We start from the raw sequence: 10,000 nt of genomic DNA on the forward strand, positions 1-10,000 counted from the left end.
GTAAAATGCTCCTATGGCTCGTGCACAGCGTGTACACTATGCTTGTTACACACACAGGGACGCACAGCAGCACACACACACACACACACACACACACACACACACACACACACACGCGCACACACACACATGCAGAAGATTACAAATAAAAATATTACGGTGCTAATCCTCCATCATAACAGCAATGCTCCAAGGTCCAAACACGCCTGGCTTTTAAATGGAATGGGAGATGATCTCTGATTGGTTGATTGCATGTTACGCCCAAAACACCCCTCTGATTAATGAAGACACTAAGTACAACCCTTTAGAACCATGCGCCCGGCACACGGACCCTTTTTACCACCGTCAAACTAGCAGAAGTGGATTTGGACACGCCCTAAACACACCTGCACCAGGCGCTTCACGCCGTGACCTCAGATGGTTAAAATAGGACCCTTAATATTTAGAAGTTACTGTTTTCTGTCAGATTGTTTATAGATCTTGACATTTCCGACTGCGCTTGGAGAGAGAGAGAGAGAGAGAGAGAGAGAGAGAGAGAGAGAGAGAGAGAGAGAGAGAGAGAGAGAGAGAGAGAGAGAGAGAGAGAGAGAGAGAGAGAGAGAGAGAGAGAGAGAGACACAGACAGAGAGAGAGACACAGACAGAGAGAGAGACACAGACAGAGAGAGAGACACAGACAGAGAGAGAGAGAGACAGAGAGAGAGACACAGACAGAGAGAGAGACAGAGACAGAGAGAGAGACACAGACAGAGAGAGAGACACAGACAGAGAGAGAGACAGAGAGAGAGACACAGACAGAGAGACAGAGAGAGAGACACAGACAGAGAGACAGAGAGAGAGACACAGACAGAGAGACAGAGAGAGAGACACAGACAGAGAGACAGAGAGAGAGAGATAACTTAAACGTGACGTGTCTCTGCAGAAGCAGAACGCGGCCACGGTGACCAGCGAGAAGATCACCCGTCTGTACGAGATGGGCGGCGAGCCCGAGAGGAAGCTGTGGGTCGACCGCTTCCTGTCCTTCATGGAGGAGCGGGGGACGCCGGTCCCAAACCTGCCGGCCGTCGGGAGGAAACCTCTGGACCTCTGCAGACTCTACCTGGCTGTCCGAGAGATCGGAGGTCTCGCCATGGTAACGCAGCTATGTTTTCTTTTGTTCTTTCCAGCTCTGAGTACATTTACTCCAGTACTGTACTGCAGTACTGGACTACAGTACCAAATGTTGAGGTACTTGTACTTTACTTGAGTCTTTTCTTTTCATGCCACTTTCTACTTTTTACTCCATTACTTTTGTGTGTGTGTGTGTTTGTCTGTGTGTGTCTCTGTGTGTATGTGTGTGTGTGTCTCTGTGTGTGTGAGTGTGTGTCTCTGTGTCTGTGCGTGTTTGTGTGTGTGTGTGTCTCTGTGTTTGTGTGTGTCTCTGTGTATGTGTGTGTTTGTGTGTGTGTGTGTCTCTGTGTTTGTGTGTGTGCGTGTGTGTCTGTGTGCGTGTGAGTGTGTGTCTGTGTGCGTGTGTGTCTGTGTGCGTGTGCGTGTGTGTCTGTGTGCGTGTGAGTGTGTCTGTGTGCGTGTCTGTGTGTGTGTGTGTGTCAGTGTGCGTGTGTGTCTGTGTGCGTGTGTGTGTGTGTGTGTCTGTGTGCGTGTGTGTGTGTTTGTGTATGTGTGTGTCTGTGTGTGTGCGTGTGTGTTTGTGTATGTGTGTGTCTGTGTGTGTGTGTTTGTGTATGTGTGTGTCTGTGTGTGTTTGTGTATGTGTGTGTCTGTGTGTGTGCGTGTGTGTGTGTGTGTGTGTGTGTGTGTGTGTGTGTGTGTGCCAACAGAGAATTTCTAGGCTACTAAACCAAAGCAAATCCCTATTAAGTGCTACTCACCGGACAACAAATGTTTTTCTGATTCTGATCCTTTTCTTCTTTTAGGTGAATAAGAACAAGAAGTGGAGGGAGTTGTCGTCTCTGTTGAGCGTGGGGACGTCCAGCAGCTCAGCCAGCTCCCTGAAGAAGCAGTACATCCAGTACCTGTTCGCCTACGAGTGTAAGGTAGAGCGAGGGGAGGAGCCTCCGCCTGAGGCGCCAGGCTGCGCCAGAGACACCAAGAAACCTCCGTCACTGCAGGCCAAGATCCAGCCCCCCTCCCCAGGTTAGAAACCTGTTCTCTTCAAAGGACCACGCCGACTTATTGGGACTGTCTTATTCCCCGTATCCCCCAGAGTTAGACAAGTCCATACATACCCTTCTCATCTCCGTGTGTGTTGTAACTCTGTCTGACGCACCCACCGTTAGCCTAGCTTAGCACAGATACTGGAGGTAACCGGCTCCATCTAGCCTAGTTTAGCACAGATCCTGGAGGTAACTGGCTCCATCTAGCCTAGTTTAGCACAGATCCTGGAGGTAACCGGCTCCATCTAGCCTAGCTTAGCACAGTTCCTGGAGGTAACTGGCTCCATCTAGCCTAGCTTAGCACGGATCCTGGAGGTAACCGGCTCCATCTAGCCTACTGCTCCCAATAAGTGACAAAATAACGCCAACATGTTCCTATTTCCATGTTGTGATTTGTAGAGTCACAGCGTGTACAAATAACAAGATCACATGAGACACAGCCATCTTCTAACCCAGGGGTGTCAAACTCAATTTCCCAGAGGGCCACACTAGAAAAAGAGAATCACATCAAGGGTCAGACATGTAGAGTTTATTGACATGCTTTTATTTCATTGAAAATTATTGCATGTCTCATACAGTCTTCTCACTGACAGTCTGGTCCACATAAAGTCCTGAAAAAGTCAGCAAAAAAGTTATCCGAGAAGTTCTAGCAAATCCATCCTAGAAGTTAGCAAATCCAGCTAAAACAATGATAATATTTTCTAAGTATGCTACCACACAGCTGACTCTCAACAAGCTCTTTCACAGCCTGAGTATGCAAACTCTCTGATTCTGGTTCTGGGGGAATTTCTGCGTCTCAAAGTCGGCAAATTTGCCAGATTCTGCTTTGAGTGTCACATAATTGCAAGTTGAAAAACAGTTTCCCATGTTTTTGGTTTGGCGCACAACTAGATGGGCCAAAATATATTGTGAACCTAAATTGATGTGGGCGCTGGATTTGGCCGGCGGGCCTTGAGTTTGACACGTGTGGTCTAAGAAGTTATATAAATTAAAATTGTAAACCTCATATCTGCTACTAGAGATGTTCCGATACCAGTATCGGTATCGGCTCCGATACTGCCTAAAATCCTGGTATCGGGGAGTACTGGAGTTTATGCACCGATCAGATACCACGTAATAAAGCCCTAAAGAAAATCTATGTTAAAGTAGTTTATTTATGTTCTACATCATATCACATCCATACAGAGATAGTAGTATACAGCTGTTATACATCATATCATCTATACAGAGATAGTAGTATACAGCTGTTATACATCATATAATCATACAGAGATAGTAGTATACAACTGTTATACATCATATAATCATACAGAGATAGTAGTATACAGTTGTTAAAACATAATGAAATATATGACACACTGGTATTAGATCAGTACTCGGTATCGGCCGATATGCAAGTTCAGGTATCAGAATAGGTATCGGGAAGCTAAAAATGGTATCGGACCATCTCTATCTACTGCTCTCTACCTTTGTAAAGCAGAATGACCCTGCAGTAATGACCTCTGCTGGTCTCCAGGAAGCTGGTGGTCCTGAAGGATCCAGTCCTTCGGTGTCCCCGTTGGTCCCGGTGTCTTGTTTTCGGTGTGACGTTACATGATGACACGTAGCCCTTGTTCTCAGCAGGTTTTCTGTCTGGTCTGTATCTCTGCAGCCAACTCGGGCTCCCTACAGGGCCCCAACACCCCTCAGTCCGAGGCCGCCGGAAACCTGAAGCCCCCGCACAGCCACATGGGCCCCCAGCCCTCCACCCCCCACAGCCACGTGGGTCCCCAGCCCTCCACCCCCCACAGCCACATGGGTCCCCAGCCCTCCACCCCCCACAGCCACATGGGCCCCCAGCCCTCCACCCCCCACAGCCACATGGGTCCCCAGCCCTCCACCCCCCACAGCCACAGTGGCCCCCAGCCTGCAAACAGGTACGGGAAAATCCGTCTAAATCACCAAAACATTTAATGGTATTTATAAATTCTCTCTCTTTTTTTAGCTATAACAAGGTCCAAAGAAAGGATTCCTTTGATTTAAATTTTTTTTTACATTGTTTTACTCTCCTTAACTGTCCAAGCTTGTAGAATAAACATGTTTAACTTTATTTATTTTTTTATTTTTGAGCTTTTTTGAGCTTTTTTTTAAACGTTTTTTGCACTTTTTTGGACAGTTTTGATACTTTCTTTCCCGCCGTTTTTGATGCTTTTTCCCGCCGTTTTTTGACACTTTTTCCCCGCCGTTTTTTGATGCTTTTCCCCGCTGTTTCTTTGACGCTTTTTCCCACTGTTTTTTTACCCTTTTTCCCGCCGTTTTTTGACTCTTTTTCCCACCGTTTTTTGATGCTTTTTCCCACCGTTTGTTATGCTTTTCCCCACTGTTTCTTGACCCTTTTTCCCGCCGTTTTTTTACCCTTTTTCCCGCCATTTGTTATGCTTTTTCCCACCGTTTTTTGACCCTTTTTCCCACCGTTTTTTATGCTTTTCCCCACTGTTTCTTGACCCTTTTTCCCGCCGTTTTTTGACCCTTTTTTCCCGCCGTTTTTTTATGCTTTTTCCCACCGTTTTTTTTACCCTTTTTCCCTCCGTTTTTTATGCTTTTTCCCGCTGTTTCTTGACGCTTTTTCCCACCGTTTTTTGACCCTTTTTTCCGCCGTTTTTTATGCTTTTTCCCGCTGTTTCTTAACGCTTTTTCCCACCGTTTTTTAACCCTTTTTCCCGCCGCTTTTTGACGCTTTTTCCCGCTGTTTTTTATGCTTTTTCCCACCGTTTTTTATGCTTTTTCCCACCGTTTTTTATGCTTTTTCCCGCTGTTTTCTACAGTTTTTTCTTTTTTTTTTACGCTTGCTTCCGCTATATTATTGAGCTATAACAAGGTCCAAACAAAGGATTCCTTTGACGATTTTGTTGTTTTTGTTTGTTTCTTCTACGACATTTTTTACGGGTATTTTTTGACGATTTATTTGTTTTTGTTGATTTGTTTTGTTTACATTTCTGTTTCTTTTCTTTCTTACGGTTTAATCCTTGTTATAGGACTTACTCGCCTTATTTCTGTAAAATACAAATTAAAGAATTACGTTTATTCAACTTTTCAAACCTTTTTCTACGTTTCGTCTCACTCAGACTAGTTCAGCTCCGTGCATGTTGTGTTGTGGTAAAGTGTTTAACGTCAGTCCTCACCCTCTGTCTTGGTTTTCCTCTCAGGAACATGGCCGGCGTCAGCATCCTGGACCCGTTCTCTGAAGGCAGCGATCCAGCCTTCCACAACAAGCGAGGCCCAGGACCCCGCGGCACCCCCTACCAGCAGGGAGGCCCCACAGACCCCTCAATGAGGATGCAGTACGATGCCAACAAAGACCCGTACGGAGGACCCAGGAAAGGTGAGCTTCCACAGTGATGGGAAAGAAAGACTTTGTTTAATATCAGGGTTTCCGCAGGTCTTAAAAAGTCTTAAATTTGTCTTGTTGAAACCTGCAGAAACCCTGATTATGTGAGCAAGCTGAACTTGAGATAGGGATGATTTTGTCTGTTTTATTTTGCTGTTTACGAGTACGTTAGTGATGTACTTTTCACTAAAACAGCCCTCTTTTTATGAGGATTTCTTCTGGCTGAATGAAACATTTCAGTTGTGCTTCTAGATGGAATACTCTGCGTAAGAACGATCTGTAAAAAATTACCTTGTCTACCTGTCTTCAAAACAAAAGCGTAACTTTTGGGTTCAACATTGTGGGGGGGTTGAGACCTCCAACTATGTTGGCTGCATGGAATGAGAGAAGCGACATAATTATTGTATAAAAATAACTCGAAAAAAGCAAGAAAAAACGTTAAAAAAGACACGAAAACGTTGGAGAAAAAATCCCTCAAAAAAGTGGCCGGGTTGGCCCAGTGGGTAGAGCAGGCGCACATATACTTATATATACGCAGAGGTTCAGGGTTCGAGTCTGACTTGTAACGATTTCCTGCATGTCTTCCCCCCCCCCTTTCTCTCTCCCCTTTCTCACCTAGCTGTCCTGTCCATTAAAGTAGGAAATGCCCAAAAAAATAATCTTTTAAAAAAAACTCAAAAAGGCGACAAAAAAATTAAATTGTCCAAAAAAGCAACAAAACGTTTCGGAAAAAGGCCACAATGGATTATTGGGGGTCCTGTATGTTTATACATCCACTTTGTGTGCATGACACAGAACTAAAGAATCAATCAATTATCAAAACGCTCTTTAAGTTCTCCACCCTGCAGTCCTTTTCAACAGAAATCTGTGAATTGGTACAAATGATGATTACATTTTTACCAAATTAAGCAATGTATCTCCACCCGTTACTCTTCAGGTCCGGGGCCCGGCAAGGCCTTTGGTCCGGGTCAGATGCCCAGCGGTGCCATGCAGGACGTGTACCCCCGCGGGCCGCCCTCTGGGCCCCTAACAGGGATGGACCCCAGACCCCAGTACCCCTACGGCCCCGCATATGAGCGGAGGTAAGACCGTAGACAGTATATAAACTGGACCACCAGGTCCCGTGTCTCTGGACGGAGACCAGTGAAGGATATTAGAAGATCTTTCCCGGTGATGGCTGAGCGTTACTGAGCAGCCTCCAACTGAGCTTGAAGACGTAGATGTGACGTGAGCAACCTGTCTGAAAGTTGGAAGTCTTCTGGTAGCTGTGCCAAGAGAAATCTCAATCATTCCCAATCTAGCAGAGACGGAGAGCGTAGGTATATGTAAGGAGATAACATAGACACAGGCTAATTATTGATCACTAAAATGATAGTTAACATTAGTAATTAAACTTAAACAGCTAATGGAAGTCCAAACTGCCTGAGAGCTTCTCCTGTACTATACGGTAATTCCTCTACTATGAGACAGTAAGTCTCGTGGTTATGACCCAATCGTTAGCCTATTTTTATAAAAACGTCTGCTACGGAGCCATAACGTGAGCTACAAGGTAATGGAGCCTTTTATACATTGTCGTGTTTCTTTAGAAATAAACAATGGACAAATAGAGTCTTTAAACTCTTCAGATGTAAAGTTATTCTCTGTCAAAGTGACGTCAGAATGAATGGCAGTCAATGGGATGCTAACGGGAGGTGATGGCTTGGTAGCATCAAAATGGCTCCATAGGAGCTATGCTTTGTGGAGAGAGGCTTACCCCCTTGGATTTAAAGTGTCTGAAGTTTTCTTCTGCACCGCAGGCCGGACCATGTGCTGGGGCCGGACGGAGGCATGGCGCCCCCTGCAGGTCAGAGCAGCGTGGCTCCGTCTGGGGGCGAGGCCGGCATGTATCCGGCCAACAGATACACACAGCAGAGGTGAGATTACAGAGACTATGTTTCAGATGGAGCTTTACATTTTGTCTTAACGTGTCTAGTAAATAAAATCTGCTCCCTGCAGACACGGACATGACGGTTACGGGCAGCAGTATCCTCACAGCATGGCCTACAGTTCCCATCAGCCCCTGTTCCCTCCACAGCAGGTGAAACTTCACTTCTTACTTTACACAAGCTGAATAATGAAAGTATCCGTCTGCAAGCTGTTCCCCTCAGCCTGTGTGTGTGTGTGTGTGTGTGTGTGTGTGTGTGTGTGTGTGTGTGGGAACAGCTCATCAAAAAACCTGTCAATAGGCTTAATTTCTGTTGGAACAAGCTGTTAAATGGCCACGTTTCGGGCTTGAAAAAGCACCTTCTTCAGACAGGCTTGTTCGGAGAAAGCAATGCTAATAGCAGGGGAAGCTAATCCAGACTAATGTGGAGAAGTTTCTGTCCGAAGGTCTGCATTAGAGGGTGACACGGGAATCAATTGTTGCTCCCATCCCATCCCGAGCCCACGAAAATACTCCCGTCATATCACGATTATGTGACTGCCCGGTCGACTGATGGTCAAATCACTGAGGTTGCCTCAGAAATTTAGGCTACACTATACATGTATTACCTACAGGTCTAGGTAACATGCATTACCTACAGGTCTAGGTAACATACATTACCTGCAGGTCTAGGTAACATGCATTACCTGCAGGCCTAGGTAACATGCATTACCTGCAGGTCTAGGTAACATGCATTACCTGCAGGCCTAGGTAACATGCATTACCTACAGGTCTAGGTAACATGCATTACCTGCAGGCCTAGGTAACATGCATTACCTGCAGGCCTAGGTAACATGCATTACCTACAGGTCTAGGTAACATGCATTACCTGCAGGTCTAGGTAACATGCATTACCTACAGGTCTAGGTAACATGCATTACCTGCAGGTCTAGGTAACATGCATTACCTGCAGGTCTAGGTAACATGCATTACCTGCAGGCCTAGGTAACATGCATTACCTACAGGTCTAGGTAACATGCATTACCTGCAGGTCTAGGTAACATGCATTACCTACAGGTCTAGGTAACATGCATTACCTACAGGTCTAGGTAACATGCATTACCTGCAGGTCTAGGTAACATGCATTACCTGCAGGTCTAGGCCATTTCATTAAGTAATTCCTAACGGAGATCTTCTCACACTCAAAACACACATTTATCAATTTAGGGTAGGTAAGAAGAATCTGTGGCTAGCAGTAGCCAATCAACAAGCATATTGTGAGTTGTAAGTGGTTCTCTTTTCTAAAACGAAATGCCTCATAATCTTTGAGCACACTCACCACATTGCAGCATCATTTCTTAATTTAATCTCCGGCTCCGTCCCGTTGATTTCTATGCTCTATTCCATCCCTATCACGTTACCAACAGTGAAATTGACTCCCGCACCAAAATTGTCACCCTCTAGTTTGCACACAGACTTGTATCTTGCCTGGTTTTTAGCTTTGTCGACAACTTCTCGTGTGGTTCTGTGTGATTTGGACAACTTCAAGTCACGCCCGTCTCTTACAGTCCGCATACAGACCCTTCTCGAAAAATTTGACAGCCAGAGGTCACTAGCCTCGTGAGAGCGTCCTGATCTGGCGAGCTCCAGTTTTCCACTCCCAGATCAGTCTGGCATCTTGAGACAGAGTAAATTTGGAGCTGTTCGCCAAACGACCGACCAACCAGCGTTGGTTTTGAGCAGGTTTAGGTGTGACGCCACGAGAAGCGACTGTTCAGTCTAAACAACGTGGCGGCTTCCACGGATGAGATGAGCGTAGCTATCGCGCAAGTTTTATCCGAATTAGAAAGTATTCCTTCGTTGAAAGAAGAGCAAAAAACAGCACTGGAGGCTTTTCTCAGAGGAAAAGATGTGTCTGCTCTTCTCCCGACTGGTTTCAGCAAGAGTTTGATATATCGTTGATCTGATTGGTTGATTTGGCCCGTCTATCACCAACATAGGTGGTGATAGACAGATGGTTTATCCAATCAGCTAACCAGTATCTTCGCCCCTTCCCAAAAGTTCTCCAACGGAAAGTTCCCAGATGGATATGCCGAGCAAATCCATCTGGTGGAGTCAGGTTAGGAGGTCATGGCATTACGATGACAAATCAGATTTTCTATTGTTCAATCTACAGGGTTACAAGCGTGCGATGGAGGGCATGTATCCCCCTGCGAAGCGGCATGAGGGCGAGGCCTTCGCGGCGCAGCAGTTTGGCTCCCAGCACCCCCCCGACATGTTCGGCCCATACGGTGGAGGTGGAGGCAGCGGCAGCGGTGGGGGCTACATGGGCCCCGAGCAGCGGCCGGTGCAGGGCCAGTACCCGTATCCATACGCCCGGGAGCGGCAGCACAGCATGATGGGCCCTGGGGAGGGGTCACAGCCCAACATGTGGCCCCCCAGGACTGACTACGCATACAGCCGGCAGGGCCAGGGGCCGGCCTACCCCAGCGTGAGCCGAGGAGACGAGCAGGAGGGCCGGGCCCCACAGGACAGCCAGTGGCCCCCTGGGCATCCCGGCCAACGCCAGCCCCCG

The 10,000-nt window shown here is 46.6% G+C and overlaps 1 protein-coding gene across 1 annotated transcript in view; it reads left to right on the forward strand.

The window, feature by feature from the left end:
- Window positions 1-10,000, forward strand: part of LOC116061229 (AT-rich interactive domain-containing protein 1B-like) — a gene marked incomplete at its 5' end in the record, with an annotated part of 48,824 nt that overhangs the window by 31,111 nt on the left and 7,713 nt on the right. Inside the window, 8 exon segments of the mRNA XM_031315275.2 lie at window positions 922-1,131; window positions 1,916-2,135; window positions 3,807-4,071; window positions 5,341-5,516; window positions 6,460-6,604; window positions 7,319-7,435; window positions 7,518-7,599; window positions 9,602-10,000. The exon segment at window positions 9,602-10,000 is cut by the window's right edge and continues 307 nt beyond it. Of these exon segments, the coding sequence (XP_031171135.2) occupies window positions 922-1,131; window positions 1,916-2,135; window positions 3,807-4,071; window positions 5,341-5,516; window positions 6,460-6,604; window positions 7,319-7,435; window positions 7,518-7,599; window positions 9,602-10,000 (1,614 nt within the window).

The sequence above is a fragment of the Sander lucioperca genome, chromosome 19 (genome assembly GCF_008315115.2).
Source record: "Sander lucioperca isolate FBNREF2018 chromosome 19, SLUC_FBN_1.2, whole genome shotgun sequence".
Taxonomy (NCBI): Eukaryota; Metazoa; Chordata; class Actinopteri; order Perciformes; family Percidae; genus Sander; species Sander lucioperca.